The 26,809-nt window shown below is 39.7% G+C and overlaps 1 protein-coding gene across 1 annotated transcript in view; it reads left to right on the top strand.

Annotated features, from left to right (window-relative positions):
• Window positions 1-14,577, top strand: part of LOC117714887 (killer cell lectin-like receptor 2) — a 34,234-nt gene extending 19,657 nt beyond the window's left edge. The window contains 1 exon segment of the mRNA XM_076940962.1: window positions 14,406-14,577. Coding sequence (XP_076797077.1) covers window positions 14,406-14,577 — 172 coding nt within the window.
• Window positions 14,578-26,809: the final 12,232 nt, after the last annotated feature.

Raw genomic sequence — 26,809 nt, 5'->3', positions numbered from 1 at the left:
TCTCTCTCTCATCACCTAGCTTCTCCTTTCCTTCATCTTTTCTCCTTACTCCATCTCTTCCTCTCTATACTCCTTCCCACTTAGCTCCTCCTACATATCACTCTTCCTGTTAAAGTAAAACTTTTCTCTCAAAATACAATTAGAGCATACTTATTCCTAATTGTACCAGTGAGGTACAAGATAGTCCTAATACCCAGTCAAACATTTTGTTGACTAAATTGAACCTCTGTCATCTCTTCTAATCCTGGCTTTTTTTTTTTTTTTTTTGGCTTTAGAATGAATGTCAGCTGAAAACCATCTACTCAGATCTTTTCTTTCAAAGTAAATAGCCAGGATTGGCTATGAGACTATAGGTCTTCAACCCCGTCAGAAATCCAGAATGACTGAGTTAACTGAAATTTTGGGAAGCACTAAACATAGCTACTAAAAGTTAGTCAATTAATAGAGACTGCTGAACACCTGAAAAGCCCCTATACTACCGAACGTTGGAGCATCAAACCTTCAGCCTTCTGTCCCAGAGTCATCTGACAGACCTTAGTGATGCAGGATTATTAAGGGCTGATTACTCTGTCTAGGCAGATATAATCAGTCGACTATTCTGCATGTGTGTCTTTTTCTGGACAGTAATTTGTCTGTAGATGGAGAGAGGCAATTCTTGCCTAGTGGCTGTTACCACACAACTGGAGTAACTCCAAGGATGCTCAATTTCTTCTTAGAATCCACGACAGGAAGCTGTCAGGAGCAGACAGGTCTCTAATCAGAATGGACATTAATATATAAATATTTGTAGCGTCAATTCTATGGACTTCTGATGTTTTGAAAACCAGCTGTCCATGTAAGGTAACCTGGACTGTTGTCTGTTCACTCCTCTCAGCTATTTCTAAATAAAATATGGGAAACCTCCTAACAATAAACTCAAAGCCACGAATTTGCTATAGTCCCTTAACTCATAGGTTAACCATCCCAAATCAGTTAAAAACGTTAAAGAAGGACTGGGTTTAGGTCTTGTATTCCTAAATGTGTTATACAGGCACAATGCCCATGAGAGTATCAATATTCATCTCACTTTTATATTAATAAGAAGCTCGTGCCAATGAAAACCTTAAATTTGAAATCAAAGTACATTTTGAATCATTTAAGAAATTATAACTTCATCTTGATAATAATTATACAGATTTCTACCAATAGGTTATGGCTATGCAATAAGTCCTAGCTAATCCCCCCTGTTCCAACAAAACCACTACTTTTCCCTAGAAAGACAGACCATTATTAACCACATTAGTCCCCAAGCGGAGGGAATAGGGGCGCTGACTCTTTAACTTCTTCAAGCTGATTAAGGGCGTTGAGATATTAGAAGAGGGGTTGGGGGGAAGAGTAAGTTGATAAGCCTCTGATGCTGTGTCTTCACTGAATCCAGATGGAATTCCAGGACATCAGAGGTTTGGGCAGGTCTGCTCAGTATGCTTGATGAGTAGATACACCAAGGCTGTGTATCCTGCAATATACAATTCTCAAAATTTAGTATCAAGAAAAACAAATTTTTTCCCCCTAGGGGGCTGACATGTTTTTTAAAGATGTTGGTTCTAACAACTTTTCTTTTTTTTCCCCTTTTTAAAATTGGTTGTAATATTTACATTTCAGATTTTATCCCCTTACCCCACTGCCTCTCACCACCCAGGAACCTCCTATCCCGTCCCCCTCCTCAGGCTTCTATGAGGCAGTGACCTCACCCACCCCCCCACTATCCACTCCCCACCCTCACATTCCCCCCCCCCCTCTGTGTTTATTTTTTTATGGGACCAAGAAATTCCTCTCCTACCTATGCCCGACAAGGCCATCCTCCCCTATATACCGCTGGAGTCTTGGGTCCCTCCCTATGTGTTCCCAGGCTGGTGGTTTAGACCCTGGGGGGCTCTGGTTGTTTGGTATTGTTGCTTTCCTCCTGGGGTCACAAACCCTTTCTGCTCCTTCAGTCCTCTCTCTAAGTTCTCCATTGGGAAACCCCTGATCATATCAGTGGTTAACTGTGAGCATCATCCTCTGAGTGTGTTAGTCTTTGGCAGACCTCTAAAAAGACAGCTATATCATGTTCCTCAGATTATGCACTTCCAGCCATCCACAACAGTGTTTAGCTTAGGTGGCTGTACATGGGGTGAATACCCAGGTAGAATGGTCTCCTGATGACCCCTCCTTCAGTTTCTGTTCCATGTTTTGTTTCTGTATTTGCTCCCTCGAGCATTTTTGTTACTTGTTCTAAGTAGAACTGAGGCATCCCCTCTTGGTCTTCCTTCTTCATGAGCTTCATGTGGTCTGCCAGTTGAGTCTTCGCTAATCCTAGCTTTTGGGCTAACATAGGCTTAACAGTGAGTAAATACCCTGTGTGTTCTTTTGGGATTGGGTTAACTCACTCAAGATGATAATTTCTAGATCCATCCATTTACCTAAAAATTTCTCGAATTCATTATTTTTAATAGCTGAGTAATACTCCATTGTGTAGATGTACCACATATTTTGTATCCATTCCTCTGTTGAGGGACATCTTGGTTCTTTCCAGCTTCTGGCTATTATAAATAAGGCTGCTATGAACATAGTGGAGCATATGTCTTTATTATATGTTGGAGCATCTTCTGGGTATATGCCCAGGAGTGCTATAGCTGGATCCTCAGGTAATGCTATGTCCAGTTTTCTGAGAAATCGCCAGACTGATTTCCAGAGTGGTTGTACCAGCTTGCAATCCCACCAACAATGGAGGAATGTTCCTCTTTCTCCGCATCCTTGCCAGCTTCTAGTATCACCTGAGTTTTCGATCTTAGCCATTCTGATTGGTGTGAGGTGGTAGGTTGTTTTGATTTGCATTTCCCTGATGACTAAGGATGTGGAGCATTTCTTAAGGTGTTTCTCAGCCATTCGAGTTTCCTCTGTTGAGAATTCTTTGTTTAGCTCTGTACCCCATTTTTAAATAGGGTTATATGGTTGTCTGGAGTATAATTTCTTGAGTTCTTTGTATATCTTGGATATTAGCCCTCTATTGGATGTAGGATTGGTTAGGATCTTTTCCCAATCTGTTGGTTGCCGATTTGTCTTATTGACTATGTCCTTTGCCTTACAGAAGCTTTGCAATTTGATGAGGTCCCATTTGTCAATTCTTGATCTTAGAGCATAAGCCATTGGTGTTCTGTTCAGGAACTTTTCCCCTGTGCCTAGATATTCAAGGGTCTTTCTCACCTTCTCTTCTATTAGTTTCAGTGTATCTGGTTTTAAGTGAAGGTCTTTTATCCACTTGGATTTGAGCTTTGTACAAGGAGATATGAATGGATCGATTTGCATTCTTTTACATGTTGACATCCAGTTGAACCAACACCATTTGCTGAAAATGCTGTCCGTTTTCCACTGAATGGTTTTAGCTCCTTTGTCAAAGATCAAGTGACCATAGGTATGTGGGCTCATTTCTGGGTCTTCAGTTCTATTCCATTGATCTTCATGCCTATCTCTGTACCAATACCATGCAGTTTTTATTTCTATTGCCCTGTAGTATAGGTTGAGGTCAGGGATGTTGATTCCCCCAGAAGTTCTTTTGTTGTTGAGAATAGTCCTTGCTATCCTGGGTTTTTTGTTGTTCCAAATAAATTTGCAAATTGCTTTCTATCTCTATGAAGAATTGATTTGGAATTTTGATGGGGATTGCATTGAATCTATAGATTGCTTTTGGCAAGATGGCCATTTTTACTATATTAATCCTGCCAATTCAGGAGCATGGGAGATTTTTCTATCTTCTGAAATCTTCTTCGATTTCTTTCTTCAGAGACTTGAAGTTCTTGTCATACAGATCTTTGACTTGCTTAGTTAGATTCACTCCAAGATATTTTATATTATTTGTAACTATTGTGAAGGGTGTCATTTCCATAATTTCTTTCTCAGCCTGTTTATCTTTTGAGTATAGGAAGGCTACTGATTTGTTTGAATTGATTTTATATCCAGCCACTTTACTGAAGTTGTTTATCAGGTTTAGGAGTTCTCTGGTGGAAGTTTTAGGGTCACTTAAGTATACTATCATATCATCTGCAAATAGTGAAATTTTGACTTCTTCCTTTCTTATTTGTATCCTTTTGACTTCCTTTTGTTGTCTAATCACTCTAGCTAGGACTTCCAGTACTATATTGAATAGGTAGGGTGAGAGTGGGCAGCCTTGTCTGGTCCCTGATCTTAGTGGGATTGCTTCAAGTTTCTCTCCATTTAGTTTGATGTTGGCTACTGGCTTGCTGTATATTGCTTTTACTATGTTTACGTATGGACCATGAATTCCTAATCTTTCCAAGACTTTTAACATGAAGGGATGTTGTATTTTGTCAAATGCTTTCTCAGCATCTAGTGAGATGATCATGTGGTTTTTTCTTTGAGTTTATTTATGTAGTGGATTACATTGATGGATTTCCGAATATTGAACCATCCCTGCATTCCTGGGATAAAGCCTACTTGATCATGATGGATGATTGCTTTGATGTGTTGTTGGATTCGGTTTGCGAGAATTTTATTGAGTATTTTTGCATAGATATTTATAAGAGAGATTGATCTGTAATTCTTCTTTGTTGGGTCTTTGTGAGGCTTAGGTATGAGCTTAATTGTAGCTTCATAGAACAAATTGGGTATTGTTCCTTCTGTTTCTATTCTATGGAATAGTTTGAAGAGAATTGGTATTAGGTCTTCCTGGAAGGTCTGATAGAATTCTGCACTAAAACCATCTGGCCCCGGACTTTTTTTGGTGGGGAGGTTTTTAATGACTGCTTCTATTTCTTTAGGGGTTATGCAACTGTTTAGATGGTTTATCTGCTCCTCATTTAAGTTTGGTACCTGGTATCTATCTAGAAAATTGTCCATTTCATCCAGATTTTCCAATTTTGTTGAGTATAGGCCTTTGTAGTAGGATCTGACGATTTTTTTAAATTTCCTCTGTTTCTGTTGTTATGTCTCCCTTTTCAGTTCTGATTTTATTAATTTGAGTACTGTCTCTGTGCCCTTTGGTTAGTCTGGTTAAGGGTTTGTCTATCTTGTTGATTTTCTCAAAGAACCATCTACTGGTTTTGTTGATATTTTGTATAGTTCTTTCTGTTTCAGCTTGGTTGATTTCAGCCCTGAGTTTGATTATTTCTTGCCGTCTACTCCTCTTGGGTATATTAGCTTCTTTTTGTTCTAACGCTTTCAGATGTGCTGTCAATTTATTAATGTACGTTCTTTCCATTTTCTTTTTTTGGGCACTTAGAGCTATGATTTTTCCTCTTAGTACTGCTTTCATGGAGTCCCACAAATTTTGATATGATGTGTCCTCATCTTCATTTAAATCTAAAAATTCTTTAATTTCTTTCTTTATTTCTTCCTTGACCAAGTTATCATTGAGTATAGCATTGTTCAGTTTCCACGTGTATGTGGGTTTTCTGTTGCTTTTGTCCAAGTCAAAGACAAGTCTTAGTCCATAGTGGTCTGATAGGGTACAAGGGATTATTTCAATCTTTTTGTATATGTTGGGGACTGTTTTGTGACCAATTATATGGTCTATTTTGGAGAAGTTACCATGAGGTGCTGAGAAAAAGATATATTCTTTTGTTTTAGGATGGAATGTTCTATAGATGTCAGTTTTAAGTTCAATTGGTTCATAACTTCTGTTAGTTTCATTGTGTCTTGGTCCCACAGGGGGTTGAACTGGAATCAGAAGACCTGAAAGAGAGAACCAGGGGGTGAAGGTATGAGAGAAATAGACAGGAGGTCTGGAAGTCTGATCAAACTGTCAAATTTTAATTTTTCCACACAGGGTTTTTATACACAGAGAAGCAGGATATGGGGGGGGATGATGTAGGGTCTTTTTTGTTTCTTGGGAGTGCAGGTGTTCTCAGGGGGAGTATAGATGTCTTTCAGAACAGGATATTGGCTGGGTGAGAAGTTCACAGAAGAAGCAGGATGGAACAGGTCACTATGCACCTGACCACAAGATCTATTATTCATTTATTCTTATCTCAGTTAGTACTTTTCCACCAAAACTACCCATCCATAAGATCTATTATTCATTTGTTCTAGTCTTAGGCTAGTACTTTCCCAGCAAGACTACCTGTCTACAAGATATATAGCTATCTGTTGTAGGGTTAGTGCTTTCCCACAGAGACCAAGACTTTTTGTCAGTAGGCATGTATGGCTGACTTAGGCCTATGGCTGACTTAGGCCTTTAGTGTATAAGCAAGGTTGCTCTCAACATCTTTGTATATATTGCATATTAACCTTCTCTCAGATGTAGGATTGGTAAAGATCTTTTCCCAATCTGCTGGTTGCCATTTTCTCCTATTGATAGTGTCCTTTGACTTAAAGAAGCTTTGCAATTTTATGAGGCCCCATTTGTCAATTCTTGATCTTAGAGCATAAGACATTGGTATTCTCAGTTTAGGAACTTTTCTCCTATTCCCAAGCATTCCAGGCTTTTCCTCACTTGCTCTTCTATTAGTTTCAATCTATCTGGTTTTATGTGGAGGTCCTTGATCCACTTGGACTTGAGCTTTGTACAAGGAGATAAGAATGGATCAGTTTGCATTCTTCTACATGCTGGCTTCCAGTTGAACCAGCACCATTTGTTGAAAATCCTGTCCTCTTTCCACTGAATGGTTTTAGCTCCTTTGTCAAAAAACAAGTGACTATAGGTGTTTGGGTTCATTTCTGGGTCTTCACTTCTATTTCATTTATCTTCCTGCCTGTCTCTGTACCAATGGCATGCAGTTTTTTTTCCACTGTTGTTCTGTAGTCCAGCTTGATGTCAGGGATGGAGACACCCCCAGAAATTCTTTTATTGTTGAAAATAGTTTTTGCTTTTCTGGGTTTTTGTTATTCCATATGTATTTGCAAATTGCTTTTTCTATCTCTATGAAGAACTGAGTTGGAATTTTGATGGGAATTGCATTAAAGCTGTCGACTTTTTCAGCAAGATGGCCATTTTTTACTATATTAATCCTGCCAATTCATGAGCATGGGACATCTTCCCATCTTCTGAGATCTTCTCTGATTTTTTTTTCTTCAGAGACTTGACGTTCTTGTCATACAGATCTTTGACTTGCTTGGTTACATTCACACCAAGGTACTTTATATTATTTGTGACTATTGTGAAATGTATCCTTTCCTTAATTTCCTTCTCAGCCTGTTTATCCTTTGAGTGGAAGAAGGCTACTGATTTGTTTGAATTAATTTTATATCCAGCTATTTTGCTGAAGTTGTTTATCAGGTTTAGGAGTTCTCTGTTGGAAGTTTTGGGGTCACTTAAGTATACTATCATATCATCTGCAAAAAGTGATATTTTGACTTCTTCCTTTTACATTTGTAGCTCTTTGACCTCCTTTTGTCAGGCTGACTCTGGGGTCCTGAAATCCTATGTTCTTGGGCATTTTAGAACTGCTGAGAGTCCAGCTTCCTCTGTGTGTTGTGGGATTAGGTGCAGATATATGATCCTGGTCGTGTTAGACCTTCCAGGAGTCCAGCTTCCTCAACTGTTCTGAGTGCAGCAGATCCTCTGCTGCTCTGAGTGCAGTGGATCCTCTAGGATGGGTGATGATATGGTGTCTTCATAGGCAAAGACCAGATAGGGGTCTGCCCCAGCAGAAAGGACCAGGCATAGCTCATTTATGTTTTGTAGTTGTGTTGATTTCAGGATTCATGTTCAGGACTCTTTCAGCTGCTTCTTCGGTCTTTTGGAGGGCAGTCATGATAGGTCTCTTTTTGTGAGCACTCCATAGCCTCAGAAATAATGTGAGGCCTTGGGCCCTCCCCTTGAGCTGGATCCCACTTTGGGCCTGTATTTGGGCCTTCTTTTCCTCAGGCTCCTCTCCATTTCCATGCAGTTCTTTCAAACAGGAATTATTATGGTTCAGAGTTTTGACTGTTGGATGGCAACCCCATCCCTCACTTGAGGTGGGCTCTACAAGTTCCCCCTCCCCCACTGTAGGGCATTTAATCTGTGGTACTCCTTTTGAGTCCTAAGAGTTTCTTACCTCCCATTCCTGTGGTCCATTCCGGAGGGTCTCACCAACCTCCTACCTCCTGAGGTTGGCTGTTTTCATTCTTTCTGCTAGCCCCCAGGGCTTCAGTCCTTTTCCCCCACCTAGTACCAGATCGTGTTCCTCTCTTCCCATCTGCCTTGTCCACTTTCCTTCCTAGGAAGAAAACAATCACAAGAAACTTGATTTTAAATTTTTTTTTTTTTTTTTTTTTTGGTTTTTGGAGACAGGGTTTCTCTGTGCAGCCCTGGCTGTCCTAGAACTCACTCTGTAGACCAGGCTGGCCTTGAACTCAGAAACCCACCTGCCTCTGCCTCCCAAGTGCTGGGATTAAAGGCATGTACCACCACTGCCCAGCGATTTTTAAATTCTTATAAAGTGTCACAACAAGGAGAAGCCACAGTTTGTAGCATCCTATATTGTTTTTCTTCCTTTTGGGAAACACCTACCTCGTCCAAGCTACTGTGTACAGACTGTCCAGTGAGTGGGTCGTCTCTCTGCAGCCCTGTGTAGCACACAATCCAGCACTACCATTCGCCTCCACTGCTTTGACATGAAATTTTTTGTATCTTTTTCTACAGTATTAGTGGTAGGATATACTTTGATGGATCATCTCTACTTCTGTATTTATCTATTTACTAGTAGACCTCAACCACAGCCTTCTCCCCCTCTACTCTCTGACCATAGGATATACTGTATGTACACACTTTGTATTAGTATATTAGAAATCTACATATCTGTTTATTACTTTTTATACTGTTGAATACTTATAATCAAAACTTTACTCTCTACCTGCCAAGAAATCAAATAACCCACTCTAGCTCACTACAAGGGAATATAAAGAAAAGTTAAAAATATGTTTTTGAGTTCCCTGAGGGACAAGCCTGACTGCATAGGGGTTGATGTCAAAAGTATCCCCTCTCCAGGAAACAGACATTGGGATGGGTATGGCCCTCATGCCTCACTGAACAATGACAGGAGGACCGGAGCCATTACAAGGTCCCCTTTAATTACTGGAGGTCAGGCCTCTATCCCTGCTTTGGCAAGATTAGAATCACCACAGCCCTTCTATATTTGGAGAAAGGAGGAGATGTTAGGGGCAGCCCTGCTTATACACTGAAGGCCTAAAATCAGCCATAAGCCTAAAATAGCACTAGGCCCAACATACATGCCTGCTAACAAAAAGTCTTGGGTCTCTGTGGAAAAACACTGAAACAGGTAGCTATAAGCTATTGTAAACAGGCAGCTTTTGTGGAAATTTACAAGCCTGAGTAAGACCTTGTAAATAGGCAGCCTTGGTGGATAGTGCCAACTTAGATAAAGACAAGTGAACTATAGACAGAGTCACAATGACCTGTCCCCTGAACCTTTACCCAGCTGATACCTTGTTCTGAAAGATATCTGTACTCCCCCTGAACACCTATGCTCCTGTGTCATCCCCTTCCCTACATCCTGCATTTTTGTGTTTATCACCCCTGTGTTAAAAAGTAAAAATTATGATTTGATAATAAGAAAAATGACAAAAAGGAAAAAAAAACACAGTCATAGACAATGTTTCCAGTGTGCCACACATTTGTTTCTTTTTTTTCATTTGTCATTGTTGTAAAAATATCATAGAAAAACATAGTTTAAAATCATATCTTAGTAATACTGAAACTGTATTACTTGAGGATTAAAAATAAACAATGTGCCCTGGCCCGGAGGGGAGTGGAATATGAGAGGAGGGGTTTGGGGGTGCAATGACTCCAGAGTCTACTGGGCTCCCTGCAACACCATCTCTGACCTCAAGCTATACTACATAGCAATAGTGATAAAAAAAAACTACATAGTATTGGTACAGAGACAGACACATTGATCAATGGAATAAAATTGGAGACCCAGAAATAAAGCCATACACTTTATAGACAACTGATTTTTGATAAAGAAGCCAAACATATACAATGGAAAAAAAAGAAAGCATCTTCAAAAAATGGTGCTGGTCTAACTGGCGATCTGTATGTAGAAAAATGAAAATATATCCATCTTTGTACCTTGTACAAAGCTCAAGTCCAAGTGGATGAAGCACCTCAACATAAAACCAGGTACACTGAATCTAATAGGAGAAAAAGTGGAAAAGAGTCTTGAACTCATTGGCACAGGGGGAAATTCCATGCTTCTGTAAGGCAAAAGACATAGCCAATAGGACAAATTGGCAACCTATAGATTGGAAAAAGTCTTCACTAACCCCACATCGGATTGAGGGCTAATACCCAAAATCTATAAAGAACTCAAGAAGCTACCTGCCAAGAAACCAAATAACCCAATCAAACAATAGGGTATAAAACTAAATAGAAAATTCACAACAGAGAATCTCCAATGGCTGAGAAGCACTTAAAGAAATGTTCAAAGTTCTTAGTCATCAGGGAAATGCGAATCAAAATGACCCTGAGATTTCCCCCTAACACCAATCAGAATGACTAAGATAAAAAACTCAGGTGATATTACATGTTTTTGAGGATATGGAGAAGGAAGAACACTCTTCCATAGCTGGTGGGATTGCAAACTGGAAAACCACTCTACAAATCATTCTGGAGGCTCCTCAGAAAATTGGAAATAGATCTACCTGAAGACCCAGATATAACACTCTTGGGAATATACCCAAAATATGCTCCACCATGCCACAGGGGTCCATGCTCCTTTATGTTTATAGCAGCCTTATTTGTGATAGCCAGAAGCTAGAAACAACCCAGATGTCCCACAATGGAAGAATGGGTACAGAAAATGTGGTTAATCTATACAATGGAATATTACTCAGATATTAAGAATGGCCATCATGAGTTTTGCAGGCAAATAGATGGAACTAGAAAATACCATTCTGAGTGAGGTAACATAGACCCAAAAGGATAGGCATGGTACATACTCACTAATAAGCGGATATTAGCCAAAAAAGTACAGAATTCCCAAGTGTCAGAAGCCATAATGGGACAAGCTAATAATTAGCAGGTGATCATCCTGAAATGCTTGCCTTGGATTATTATATAATCTGGGACAAACGAACCCTCATTCAGCAAGGCTGTGAGGGACTTATTTTAGAAAAATGTTCTGCTATTAATATGTTTTTTCTATTATTATTATTGTTAAACATATGTAACAATCACTAAGCAATAGCACACCCCTTTGGAGCAGATCTCTGTGAATCCATGAAGATTCACTGTCTTGAAGCAATGTTATATAGACAAATAGATGACTTCTTTTTTTAAAAATGATTTATTTATTTATTTATTTATTTAATGATATAAGTGCACCGTTGCTCTCTTCAGACACACCAGAAGAGGGCATCAGATCCCATTACAGGTGGTCGTGAGCCACCATGTGGTTGCTGGGAATTGAACTCAGGACCTCTGGAAGAGCAGTCAGTGCTCTTAACCACCGAGCCATCTCTCCAGCCCCCAAATAGATGACTTCTTAAGTCTTAATGATGATTCTATAAGAATTATATCAATGATTATTAAGCTCTTTTATAACAGGACTGCTATTAGGTCCCTCTCTGGTAGCCAAAACTGTAATGAGAATTCTGCCAGTTTCCCAAGTGTCGTCAGTCAGTTAATTGTTCTTAGATAATAACCAGACGTTTTCCTGCTGAGAGCACATTCCAAGAGGTCATTAAACAATTAACCAAAGGTCACTAAAAGGGAAGTCAAAATTTATTATAGGTGCCAGGACGGAAGATAAAATATTGCCTGGGTTTATCCATACAAAACTTCATTAATTTCTTAGTAATAGTTTTAAATCTTCAGTGAACCTGTGGAGCTAGACAGGTGATGGATGTTTAGCCAGATAATTACTGCTAATGGATATGCATGTAAACATTCTCTGCTGTAAACTTCCATCTCAATTTATGATTTGATTTTTGGTGTGAACTTGTGATGAACTTTGTAACATATGACCATGTACTCTGAAAGATGTGTAAGCACTGAAGACAAAGACAAAGAGGGTAGTAGCAGTAGGCATAGAAGTAGTAGCTGTAGTAGCTGTAGTAGTCATAGATGTAGTGGTTCCTTAGGAGCCATTCGTCCTTGTCCTTTCCTTTCCTCTTCCCCTGCCTAGAAGTCTTCCCTTAGAATTTTTCCTTTGTTAGAATTTTTCCCTTTTCCCCACTTAGGACCCTTTCACTTTTCCTCTTAGATAGCTTTCATAGGATACTTTTTACACTTAGTAATAAACTATATAATAACTTCTCCAAGTGTTTTTTCTTCCTGAGACCTCAGACTAGCAGATGGAAGTTAAGAGCCCAGCAGCTACTGCTGAGAGAGTACAAAGGCTATTTGCCTGCCTAATCCTCTGCTGTCTTTGGGTTGAGGTGCTAGTACCAGAAACAGCAGTTTCTGGCCAGAGGATACCAGAGGGCAGGCCAGCTACAGTAGTAACCCTAGTTACTACTGTAACTAGGATTCTTACCCCCTGCCCCTCTCCCCCTCTCCCCCTCTCCCCCTCTCCCCCTCCTCTCCCCCTCTCCCCCTCCTCTCCCCCTCTCCCCCTCTCCCCCTCCTCTCCCCCTCTCCCCCTCCTCTCCCCCTCTCCCCCTCCTCTCCCCCTCTCCCCCTCTCCCCCTCTCCCCCTCCTCTCCCCCTCTCCCCCTCCTCTCCCCCTCTCCCCCTCTCCCCCTCCTCTCCCCCTCTCCCCCTCTCCCCCTCTCCCCCTCCTCTCCCCCTCTCCCCCCTCCCCCTCTCCCCCTCCTCTCCCCCTCTCCCCCCTCCCCCTCTCCCCCTCTCCCCCTCTCCCCCTCTCCCCCTCTCCCCCTCTCCCCCTCTCCCCCTCTCCCCCCTCTCCCCCCTCTCCCTCTCCCCCTCTCCTCCTCTTCCCCTCTTCCCCCAACGCTCTTCCCATCCCCCTCAGCTATCTCAAGAAAAACCGAGGAGGAGAAGAATGATTTCTCCTCCATTCACCCATGCTGGGGCTGGCCTCTGGCACCCAGGATACAATACACAGAACTCAAGAAGATTAACAATCTAAAGGGTCCAAATGAGGACACCTCAATCTCACCTGGGAGGGAGAAGAAAGCAATCACAGGAGAGGGGGGGAGGGAGGGATCTGGGTGGAGAAGGTTACATGGAGGGGAAGAGGAGAACCTGATCAGGTACTGGGGTGGGAGGGAACAGGACTGAAGCCCTGAGGGCCAGCAGAAAAAGTCAAAACAACCAACTTCCGGAGGTGGGGTGGGGTGGGGGTGGGCCCTCTAGAATGTACCAGAAACTGGAGGTGTGAGACTTTCAGGATTCAACAGGAGGGACCTTAGATGAAATGCCCTACAGTGGGGAGAGGGAACTTGTAGAGTCCACATCCAGTAAAAAGACAGGGCATCAAGTGGAATGATGAGGTTGTTATCCCACCGTCAAAATCTCTGACCCAGAATTGTTCCAGTCTGAAAGAACTGCAGGAACAAAAATGGAGAAGAGCCTGAGGAAAAGGAGGTCCAGTGACAGGCTGAAATTGAGATTCATTTCAGGTGGAGGCCCCAAGGCCTGACACTATTATTGTATGCTTACAAACAGGAGCCTATCATGACTGCCCTCTGAAAGTTTCAACAAACAGCTGAAAGAGTCAGATGCAGACATTTACACCCAACCAATGAACAGAAGCTGCTGACCCCTGTGGTTGAATTAGAGAAAGGCTGGAAGAAGCTGAGGAGGAGAATGATCTTATAGGAAGACCAGCAGTCTCATCTAACCTGGGCCCCCACGATTTCTCAGACACTGAACCATCAACCAGGCAGCATACACAAGCTGATATGAGGTCCCCAACACATATACAGCAGAGGACTGACGGGTCTGGCTTCAGTGAGAGAAGATGCACCTAACCCTTGAGAGATTTGGGGCCCCAAGGAATGGGGAGGTCTTGTGGAGATTGAGGGTGAGGGAGATATCGGATGTGGAACAGTGAGAGGATGGACTGGGAGGGAGATAAAGTCTAGACTGTAAAAAAGATTATACACACACACACACACACACACACACACACGGAAAATCAACAATGTTCAATAGATAAGAAGTTGAGTTGTGATCAAATTTTTATTTTTATTACATTTATTTATTTTGTGTGAATGTGTGTACATTGTGTGCACATATTACAGCACATGTGTAGTTAGAGGGAAGCTGGAGAAGTCACTTCTCTTGCTCTACTGTGTAGTATCTGTGATCTGAACTCAGGTTATTAAGTTTGTTGGGAACAGACTGTACCCGCTGAGCCATGTCAAAGATGCAAGACTATTTTTATGTGTTTAGATAAAATGAAAAACCTTTAGTGATATACTTACTAATTTCATATTCTAGTCAATAAACTTTAATTTAAAAATAATGGTCTGCATCAGTATAAGATTCAAATGTAAATAACTGTCCATTATTTTTGTTTGCTTTACAGTGACTTATCAGTATTGAATTCAGTACATCACATAGGAAGCTGTCCATTTATAAGTTCCATTTATATACAAGGTGATGACTGTGCTAGAACCCGTGGCTGTATATGTGAAAAGAGACTGTGAAAATTTTGTCTTCCTGTCAGCTGTTTCAAAGAACCATAAAATGGAATGTTATCATCTTTGTTTCCTGTGATGATGCATGCCTACTTAACACCTGAATCTTTCATTCACAGAACCCAGTTTGCTATGCAGATCAATGAAGTAGAAACTGTAGAAATGTTCTGGAATCTAACTTAATAGAGAAGAATCTATCTTCCTTCCCATTTAACAGAGAAGCTTGTGTCTGGAGATTGGACAACCTTTACTCTAAGCCTTGAAGAATCACTCTGTTTTCTGAATGACACACAGAAACAAATAAAGAACCCAGATAATCACATACACTATCATCTCTAGGACAATCCATTTCTACAACCCATTGTTGTGACATCACAATTAAGAATTAGGATGCAGTTATGGGTTGCTGTTTGTTATTTAGTTGGTTACTTTTTATTTTTTGCAGTAGAAGAATTTACTTTATGAAACTTTATTTTCTGTAAAATATAATTTTAGACTTGATGAATAGTTGTCAGGCTAATTCAATGAACTCATACAACCTTTCATAGTTCATGTGTTCTCATTCCCTCTCCTCCCTCTCCCTCCACCCTCTCTCTGACTTATCTAATGCATTTAGTGATAAATGAAATCCCCATAGATATGTTCATATTTATTGCTGGATACTGTGGTTCAGATTCATAATTTCATAGGTTCATGAGTTTGAAGGCCATCTAGGCTACATAGCAGAGTATGTTTGTAGGCTGTAGTGTGAGACTTTCTGTCTTGAATCTAGTGATGATGATGATATTAAACTGTGTATAAATATTTTTATAAGGACAAGCAATTTCTTTTATAGTATTATATTAAATGTTAAAACTTAAAAATGTGACATTTTAAAATAATATGATATAATCTATAATCTGTATTAATATTTTCAGTTTTGTGGTTTCTGTCACAGTTGACATTTCCTCATGTCCAGGATTATGTAGTGCATTCACCAGTGATGTCTTTTAGTACTAAAAGTGTTATTGACTTTTATTTTTTTCTGATATTTAAAAATTAATGTCTTTCCAGGGAGTGTGTATGTAACAAAACGTACACATCATATGTCATAAAAATATGAGTTTTAACAAATATGTACATCTCGTATAGGACCACTGAGCTCAAGAGGGGCACAATATTTGCTTGATACAAGATAGAGTAATCTGAAAGTAGAGGATCTCCTCCACTGAGAAAATGCCTACAAAATTTCTGGCTGTAGACAAGCCTAGAGAGCTCAGTCCATCATGGGTGTTACTGCCTCTGGGCTGGTGGTCCTAGTATATAAAACCTTATAGCTTCTAGTGTATTGTGTTTTTATATGATTCACCAACTGTGAAAAGAATTTTTTCTGTTTGCAACTGATAGAGGACTAATATCTAAAATAAATAAAGAGCTCAAAAACTCGACATCACAAAAAATCCAACCCAATAACGAAATAAGTGTATAGAATCAAACAGAGATTTCTCAAAAGAAGAATCAAATGACTGAGAAGCAATTAAAGAAATGTTCAATATCCTTACTACTCCAAGAATCACAAATCAAATATATTTTGTGATTTCATCTTATTCCAGTGACAGAGGTCAAGATCAATAAACAAATGATGACTCATGCTGACCAGGATATATGGAAACAAAAATACTCATTCATTGCTGGTGGGAGTGCAAAGTCATGCTACTACTATGAAAATTAGCGTGGCATTTCCTTAAGAAGCTAAATATTGATTGACCTGAAGATTCGGCTATATGATTCTTGGCCATAAACCCTAAAAGTTGCTTAATTGTGTCACAGAGACATTTTCTCAACATTGTTCTTTGATGTTCTCTTTGTCATAGATAGCAATTAGAAACAGACTTCATGTCCATCAACAGATGAATGAACAGAGACAAGTTTTGTTTACCATCAAATTTGTGGAAATTACCCTTTCCTTGTCTTTAACTGCTTAGTCCTACTTTCAGCTTCCTCAGATTAATATTTAGGACTGAAGATTTTAACTTTACAATTGCTCTGGTGGAGATAATGGGGTATTTCTCTTTGTCTCTGTGGAGTGGTGTTGGGAGCTGACTTTAAGCAGAAAGCGGCTAGATCAACTTTGCAGCCATCTGGAACCATATACCCTGATGAAAGACTTGGTTTTCAAAAGCCTATAACAGCTGAAGCACACTCTGATAAATATATTGTTTATCCCACATAGCTTGTTTTGCTGTTTAGTAACCTCAGCTGTATGGTGTACCTGGTAAAATGTTTTCACCTGTGTTCTCCTGCTTGTGTATATAAATATACCTCAGAATTCCCTTCAATAGGGGAGACTTGATAAAAAAGAGACTTGATCAGATACCCTGTCTTGTCTCCATTCTTCTCGTCTCTTCCCCTTTATCCCCACTCTCTCTCGCTAGACCCTGACCCGCAGTACGGGCAGCTGCAGTTTGGTGCCCAAGCGTGGGGAGAGGCAGCGGGAATGAGGGACGTTACCGGAAGAAAGTGATCACGAATCTGCCGCCTTGAGAAAGGTAAGGAAAATGGGACAAGAAATTAGTCAACCTGAATCCAACTCTCTGTTTTGGTTTGCTTCGAGAAAAATGGGACAAGAAAGTAGTCAGCTTGAATTCAACTCTCTGTTTTGGTTTTGTTTGCTGCTCACATGTGTTAATTTTCTGCTTTTGTTCTTGAATGCTGTCTTTTTTGTTCAAAATAAAAAGAAGTGTAAGTTAGAATCCAAAAAACAGCCAAAGGTTGATGACAATTTGTCAGAGCCAGATTGTGCTGACCGAGAGGAAGAGGAAGTTAAATTTTATGACGTTGAAATGCCCTCTTTCTATGTGCCTCTACCTCCAAGAGCTCCCCCAGAGGAGACAGTAGTTATAAATCCTAAAAAGGAGTTACAGGACAAAATTACTACCCTTAAACAACTGATAGAATTAGAAAAAGAGTATCAGGGCTTAAGTAACCAGTTACAGAAATTAAGGACAGGGAAGAGGTCTCAAGAGACTAACTGCGAAAATCCCCCGGATTTTCACGTTCCTCAACCTGGTGTCCAAAGGCAGTCCCTATCCTCTAGCTTTAGTTCAGCTACAGATCAGCCAGAGGAGGGAGACGCTAAGGCTTTCCCTGTATCAGAGACCAGAGACGCTCAAGGAGATGCTTGGAGACATCACACAGGGTTTAATTTTCAAATTATTAAAGAATTAAAAAATGCAGTATCTCAATATGGTGCCACTGCTCCCTTTACTCTTGCAATTTTAGAATCTGTTGCAGAGGAGTGGCTGACTCCTAGTGATTGGAATATGTTAGTGAGGGCAGTTCTTAGTGGTGGAGACTATCTTATTTGGAAATCAGAGTATCATGAGAATTGTAAAGAGACAGCTAGGAAAAACATTCAGGCAGGCAATGGTTGGTCCTTTGATGCCTTAGTAGGAGAAGGGCAATTTGCTTCTAGTGATAACCAGATGCAATATGACCCAGGTTTATATGCTCAAATTCAAAATGCAGCCATGAAGGCTTGGTGTAAACTCCCGGTAAAGGGAGACCCTGGTGCATCTTTAACAGCAGTCAGGCAAGGGCCTGATGAACAATTTTCTGACTTTGTTCATCGATTAATGACAACAGCAGGGAGGATTTTTGGTAATGCAGAGGCAGGTGTAGACTATGTGAAACAACTTGCATATGAAAATGCCAATTCTGCCTGCCAAGCGGCCATTAGACCCTACAGGAAAAAGACGGACCTTACAGGGTATATCAGACTCTGTTCTGACATAGGTCCCTCTTACCAACAGGGCTTAGCTATGGCAGCTGCTATGCAAGGAAAATCTGTAAGAGATTTTTTGGTAAATAGAGACAGAAAGGTATATTTTAAATGTGGTAAGCCTGGACACTTTGCAAGAGATTGCAGGGTAGAAAATAAGTTAATCCACAGACAGCCCAGAAAACAGCCTGGGCTCTGTCCACGTTGCAAACGTGGAAGGCATTGGGCTAGTGATTGTAGATCTGAACAAGATGCACAAGGTAACACCCTTTCCCATAATCAGGGAAACGGGAACAGGGGCCAGCTCCAGGCCCCGAATCGACGCAAGCCAAAACAGGCTTATGGAGCAGTCAGTGTCCTACCAGCAAGCACCAATCCCTTTCTGAACTTAGTCGAGCAACACCAGGAAGCGCAGGACTGGACCTCAGTTCTGCCACCCTCACAGTATTAACCCCAGAAATGGGACCTCAGGCCTTACCCACTGGAGTGTTTGGACTGCTCTATCCAAATGTGTTTGGCCTGATAGTGGGAAGAAGCAGTGCTATTATGCAGGGACTACAAATTTTTCCTGGAGTTATAGATAATGATTATGAAGGTGAGATTAAGGTAATGGCACAGGCAATTCAGAATATAGTCACCATTCCTACAGGAAAGAGGATAGCTCAACTATTGTTACTTCCATTATAGCCTACTAATCACAAATATAAGAATCCTAAAATAGGGGATCAAGGTTTTGGTTCCTCTGATGCATATTGGGTACAGCCTCACTGAAAAATTACAAGCTGCTCCGTTGATAGTGAAAAATCAATTTGAAAAAATTAAAAAATGGGGAATGGTATCCTACCAAGGGATCCCCCGAAATATCCTTCATCATGCACTTTTTATTTTAAATTTTTAACTTTGGATTCTGAAGGAAAATCTGCTGCAGATAGATTCTGGCATTCTGATACCAAAAAGAATTTTGCAACAGTCCTCTGGAAAGACCCATTAACTGGAACCTGGAACGGGCCAGATCCAGTGCTTATCTGGGGAAGAGGTTCTGTTTGCATATATTCCCAAACTGCAGATGCTGCACGTTGGCTGCCAGAGATTAAACAAATAGACAACAATAACAAATCCAGGGAGGAGAAACCCTATGAGAAGCGTATTTTTTCTTTGCAGGAAATATGAAGGAAACCTGAAGATGCTTCACAATTGCCTTCAAACTGTAATAGATCAACGAGCAAACCTGACCTGAGAAGTTATCAGTGCTGAAGGAGACATCATCACCCATATCTCCAGGGTGGCTCTATTGGACTCTTGATTCCCTGACTTATGATTTAGTGGGGTACATTGTGTAAACCCACTACCACAGTTATTATAGTTGTTTTTTGGGTTTAAGATTGATTGAGCAGGAACAGAGATATCCTTACTTGTTTTGTTAAGATCAAAGCTATGATCAGTTCTGTATTTCTGTGTGTTACCCTTAAAAAAGAGTGTTGCTTTTTTACTGACTGTTCAGGCATTGCTAAGTCTCTTGTCTCTTGGGTTAATACGGTTCAACAAACTGATGGCTTTTGTACGAGATACTATTCAAATGAAACCCATACAGGTCCACTATTACAGGCTGGAAGTAGGGGACTCTGAAACCTCTGTCATCAAGACTGATGAGGATTAACCCCTAACTTATGCGCTAAGCTGGATAGTCAGTGACGGGTAAGAGAGCATACCGAGACCCTTGCCCCTAAAAGAAGGGAGGCCTCACCATCCTAAGACAGGAGCTCAATCAATGGCTGTTGAGTATCCAAGGATGGGAAAGGGAGGCTGGGGTCCTTTGCTCCAACCTAGGACAGGCACGGTTTCCGTAAGTTTTCCCAGCCTTCCCTTTTGAAAAAAAAAAAAAATTAAAAAGGGGGACCTGTTAGGAGCTGACTTTAAGCAGAAAGTGGCTAGATCAACTTTGCAGCCATCTGGAACCATATACCCTGATGAAAGACTTGGTTTTCAAAAGCCTATAACAGCTGAAGCACACTCTGATAAATATATTGTTTATCCCACATAGCTTGTTTTGCTGTTTAGTAACCTCAGCTGTATGGTGTACGTGGTAAAATGTTTTCACCTGTGTTCTCCTATTTGTGCTTATAAATACCCAGGATTTCCTTGTAAAGGTGTGGTGTAGTAGTGGAGTAGGGTGGTATAGTGTGTGGTGTAGTGGTGGTGTAGTAGAGTAGGAATTGTGTGTGTTGAAGACAGTAAAGGAGACTTGACTACAGATCCTCTGGTTTGTTTTCCATTCTTTGCGTTTCTCTCCCTTCTTCCCGCCCCCTCTCTCTTGCTAGACCCCAATCTGTGGACAGAGCAGGCCGCAACAGAGTGGCATATGTTTAAGTGTGGAGTGACATAGGTTTCATTTTATACTTCTAGTACCTGTAAAGTGAAATTCATGAATCCTCCACAATAGTTGTTTGTGTCTTTGTTGACTATTCCACTTCTATTCACTCTCTCAAAATCTCTTTAAAAATGCCTCATGGGATTTTACTGAATGTATAGCATGATAGTATCCATATTCTCATGGAGCTGTGAAAAGTCATGACTATGATTTTAGTCTTTCAATCAAGCTGTGCCTACAGGTATAATAGCAATCTGACTAACATGGAGGCAGACAATTACTTTCTAATGGACTTGAGTCCACTACATAGAGTAGGTTTATGTCTGGTCTCATGAATGGACAGGTCATTTATTCAAGTGGGAACTGAATATTGTTGTTTAGATCAATTGCCATAACATTAAATTGGCTTTTCAATATTGTGTTTTTATTCCATAAACAAATGCAATCTTTATTTTTTGACTGTTAAAAGAGCTTCTCATGTGGAGAAATCATACTAGTTTATTTTAACTTTTTCCATTTTATATAACTTTCCTGCTTGAAATACGTATGTGTATAAAAATGTAATTATTATTTATTTTATGAAAAACAAATTCACATTTGTATTTAATTCATTCTGGTCACACCTATCCCTCTGTCCTCTGATGCCTGCCTACTCCATCAACCTGTAAAGTCCTAATCACACTGTAACTTTTTGTTTTCTTTGTATGTGTGTTTTTTTGTTTTGTTTTGTTTTTTTTATTTTTGTTTTTTGTTTTTAAATCACTGGATTTAACCTGGAGCAGTCACCAGGGCATGGGTTTGGGCTATCCAATGGATCAACAGTAAATCAGGAGTTGTCGCCTCACTGAAGACAGTGCCTTCATCAATTCCTGAAGCCATAGAGAGACAGAGGCTCTCTTTGGAGTACTGGAACTCATAAGCTCCTCAGTGACTGTTTATGGCCACAGTGCTGTATAAGACAATAAGCAGAGGATGGCATCTGGAATGTAAATAAAATATCCAATAAAAAAAAAAGAAAATTTTGAGGGGTAAAAAAAAAAAAAAAAAAAAAAAAAAAAAAAAACCAAAGACAATAAGCAAGCTACCAAAGATGCTGTAAGTTCATGCATGCCTAGTCATGGCATCCTCTCCATGTCTATCTCTTTGTGTAATATTTCTAAAGGATGCTTGTGTTGACATTTGTAACACATTGGCTTGTAACTTTCTCTCCTTCCTGTCTACACATTTAATTTGTTTTATATTTTTAGATAGGGTCTCATATTGTTTCTTTTACTGTCCTGAAATTCACTATGTAGCCTGGGCTGGGCTTAAGCTTTTGTCAAACCTTCTGTTCAAGCCTCTTAAGTGTTATGATTATGGATACGATCCATTTGGTTTGCCTTAAAAAACCTTTTCTTTCTATCTATATCTATGTCTATGTCTATATCTATTATCTATATCTATCTATATCTATCTATCTATCAATAATCTATCTACCTACCTACCTGTCCATTTGTCTGTCTGTTTATTTATATTTTTTTAAAACATACTATCATCTTGTCTGGCTTATTATGCATTATGTAAGACAGAATGGCCCCTTACTTGGAGAGCTCTGCCCACCTCTCCCTCTTGACTGCTGGATTTAAAGTTATGTGCCTTCTGACCTGCCCCTTTTCTGTTTATGATATAGAAATAACATTGGCCTTAAATGTTCATTTGGAATTTTTAGAATTCATTTCTTTATTTTTGAAAGTTTAATTTTTGGTAGAATTTGTATCTTATTTTCTTACAGATTTGAACATGAAAAGATGATCTGGCAAATTACTGTCCAGAAAAGGACATACATGCAGAATAGTCGACTGATTATATCTGCCTAGACAGAGTAATCAGTCCTTAATAATCCTGCATCACCAAGGTCTGTCAGATGATTCTGGGCCAGAAGGCTGAAGATTTGATGCTCCAACGTTCGGTAGTATAGGGGCTTTTCAGGTGTTCAGAGGTCTCTATAAATTGGCTAAGTTTTAGAAGCTATGCTTTGTGCTTCCCACAATTATAGTTAACTCAGTCATTCTGGATTTCTGACGGGGTTGAAAACTTATAGCTATTTACCGTAAGAGAAAAGATTTGAGTGGATGGTCGTCAGCTGACATTCATCCTAAAGCCAGGTTCAGAACTAAATGTTTTAGTTAGGATAGATGACAGAGGTGCTGGTTAGTCAACAAAATGATGGACTGGGTATTAGGACTATCTTGTACCTCACTGGTACAAATTGGCATAATTATGCTCTAATTGTATTTTGAGAGAAAAGTTTCATTTTAACAGGAAGGGTGATGTGTAGGAGGAGCTAAGGTAGGAGGAGTACTGAGAGGAAGAAAAGGAGTAAGAAGAGGAGGAGAAGAAGGATAGGAGAAGCTAGGTGATGAAAGAGAGAAAGAGGGGGGAGACAGGGAGGCAGATATTCATGTATCTCCACCAGTCAAAGAAAGTTGTTATATCTAGGTCGGTCAGTGGGTTACACCTCTGATTGAACAATTCCAAACTTATAACGCTTATGATTAACATTATTTTAAAAAAATGTATAAATGCAAAAAGGAAAAGGGGGCATAGGATAGGGGTTTTCTAAGGGGGGAATGGGGAAAGGGGATGGCATCTGAAGTGTAAATAAAATATCTAAAAAAAATAAAAAAAATTTTAAAAATGATGAAAAAAAAAAAAAAAAGAAGAAGAAGAAAAGAAAAGATAAGATGATCTGGGCCTGACAACATCTTTGCAGGTAGGCATGCAGTTGACTAGAAATAAAATTTTTTAAAATAAACCTAATTCGATTTAGATATTTCTTTCATATGTAGACACCAAACCCAGACACCATTGCTGATGCCAAGAAGCACTTGCTGATAGGAACCTGGTATGGCTGTCCCCTGAGAGGCTCTGTTAGAGCAAGACCAATTCAAATTTGGATGCTTCCAGCCAACCTTCAGACAGAGCACTGAGACCCCAATGGAGGACTTAGGGGAAGGATTCAAGGAGCTGAAGAGATTTGGAACCCCATACAAAGAACAACAATATCAATTAACTTCATGGTACCTTCTCTAAAATCAAACATATAAATGCTCACAAAACATGCCTCAACAAATACAAGAAAATTGAAATAATCCCATGCATCCTATGAGATAACCAAGAACTAAGGCAGTTCTTTAATAACAATAAAATCAATGGAAAGTCCACATACACATAAAAGCTGAAGAATGCTCTACTCAATGATAACTTGGTCAGGGAAGAAATAAAGAAAGAAATGGAAGACTCTTTAGATTTAAGGTAAATGAAGACACATCCTACCAAGACTTGTGGGACACAAAGCAGTGCTAAGAGAAAAACTCAGAGCTTTAAGTGCCTACAAAAAGAAACTGGAGAGAACATACACTAACAACTTGACAGCGCACTTGAAAGCTCTAGAACAAAATGAAGCAAATACACCCAAGAGAAGTAGAAGCCAAGAAATAATCAAACTGAGGGCTGAAATCAACCAAACAGAAACAAAAAGAAGTATACAAAGTATTAACAAAACCAGGAGCTAGTTCTCTGAGAAAAATCTAAAAGATAGATAAAACCTTAGCCAGACTAACCAGAGGATGCAGAGACAGTATCCAGATTAATTAAATCAGAATTGAAAAGGGAGACATAACAACAGAAACTGAAGAAATCAAAAAATCATCAGATCCTACTACAAAAGTGTATACTCAAGAAAACTGGAAAATCTGGATGAAATGGACAATTTTCTAGACAGATACCAGGTACCAAGGCTAAATTAGGAGCAGATAAACCATTGAAACAGTCTTATAACTCCTAAAGAAATAGCAGTTATTAAAAAGCTCCCCACAAAAAAAGTCCAGGATCAGATGGTTTTAGTGCAGAGTTCTGTCAGACCTTCTAAAAAGACCTAATACCAATTCTCTGCAAACTATTCCATGAAATAGAAACAGAAGTAACACTACCCAAATCGTTCTATGAAGCCACAATTATGCTCATACCTAAGCCACACAAAGACACAACAAAGAAAGAGGTCTTCAGACCAATCTCACTTATGAATATCAATGCAAACATACTAAATAAAATTCTTGCAAACCGAATCCAAGAACACATCAAAACAATCATCCAACAAGATCAAGTAGACTTTATCCCCGGAATGCAGGGATGGTTCAATATTCAAAAGTCCATCAATGTAATCCACTATATAAACAAACTCAACGAAAAAACCACATGATTATCTCACTAGATGCTGAGAAAGCATTTGACAAAATTCAACATCCCTTCATGGTAAAAGTCTTGGAAAGATCAGGAATTCAAGGCCCATACCTAAACATAGTAAAAGCAATATACAGCAAGCCAGTAGCCAACATTAAACTAAATGGAGAGAAACTTGAAGCAATCCCACTAAGATCAGGGACTAGACAAGGCTGCCCACTCTCTCCCTACCTATTCAGTATAGTACTCGAAGTCCCATCTAGAGCAATTAGACAACAAAAAGAAATCAAAGGGATACAAGTAGTAAAGGAAGAAGTCAAAATAACACTATTTGCAGATGATATGATAGTATACTTAAGTGACCCCAAAACTTCCACCAGAGAACTCCTAAACCTGATAAACAACTTCAGCAAAGTGGCTGAATATAAAATCAACTCAAATAAATCAGTAGTCTTCCTCTACTCAAAGGATAAACAGGCTGAGAAAGAAATTAGGGAAATGACACCCTTCACAATAGTCACAAATAATATATAATAACTTGTGTGAATCTAACCAAGCAAGTGAAAGATCTGTATGACAAGAACTTCAAGTCTCTGAAGAAAGAAATCGAAGAAAATCTCAGAAGATGGAAAGATCTCCCATGCTCATGGATTGGCAAGGTTAATATAGAAAAATGACCAGCTTGCTGAAAACAATATACAGATTCAATGCAGTCCCCATGAAAATCCCAACACAATTCTTCACAGAGTTAGAAAGAGAAATTCTCAAATTCATTTGGAATAACAAAAAAACCCAGGATAGTTAGAATTATTCTCAACAATAAAAGAACTTCTGGGGTAATCACCATCCCTGATTTCAAGCTGTACTACAGAGCAATAGTGATAAAAACTGTGTGGTATTGGTACAGAGACAGGCAGGAAGATGAATGCAATAGAATTGAAGACCCAGAAATGAATCCACACAACTATGGTCACTTGATTTTTGACAAAGGTGCTAAAACCATCCAGTGAAAAAGGACAGCATTTCAACAAATGGAGCTGGTTCAATGGAAGGTCAGCATGTGGAAGAATGCAAATCAATCCATTATTATCTCCTTATACAAAGATCAAGTCCAAGTGGATAAAGGACCTTCACATAAAACCAGATATACTGAAACTAATCGGAGAAAAGGTGGGAAAGAACCTCAAATTCTTGGGCACAGGGGAAAAGTTCCTAAACAGAACATCAATGGCTAATGAGCTAAGATCAAGAATTGACAAATGGGACCTCATAAAATTGCAAAGCTTCTTTCTGTAAGGCAAAGGACACTGTCAATAGGACAAAACAGCAACCAACAGATTAGGAAAAGATCTTTACCAATCCTACATCTGATAGAGGGCTAATATTCAATATATACAAAGAACTGAAGAAAGTAGATTCCAGACAACCAAATAACCCTACTAAAAATGGGTTACAGAGCTAAACAAAGAATTCTCAATTGAGGAAACTCAAATTGTAGAGAAGCCCCCAAAGAAATGTTTAACATCCTTTGTCATCAGGGAAATGCAAATCAAAGCAACCCTGAGATTCCACCTGACACCAGTCAGAATGGCTAAGATCAAAACTCAGGTGATAGCAGATGCTGGTAGGGATGTGGAGAAAAAAGAAGACTCCTCCACTGTTGGTGGGATTGCAAGCTGATACAACCACTCTAGAAATTAGTTTGGCACATCGTCAGAAAATTGGACACAGAAATATCTGAGGGCCCAGCTATGCCACTCCTGGGCATACACCCAGACGATGCTTCACCATATAACAAGGACATATGTTCCACTATACTCATAGCAACTTTATTTATAATAGCCCGAAGCTGAAAAGAACCCAGATGTCCTTCAACAGAGGAATGGATACAGAAAATGTGGTACATTTATACAATAGAGTATTACTCAGCT

This window comes from Arvicanthis niloticus, chromosome 9 (assembly GCF_011762505.2).
Source record: "Arvicanthis niloticus isolate mArvNil1 chromosome 9, mArvNil1.pat.X, whole genome shotgun sequence".
NCBI lineage: Eukaryota > Metazoa > Chordata > Mammalia > Rodentia > Muridae > Arvicanthis > Arvicanthis niloticus.
The sequence above is the reverse complement of the archived record's forward strand: the minus strand, read 5'-3'. Positions and strand labels throughout refer to the sequence as shown.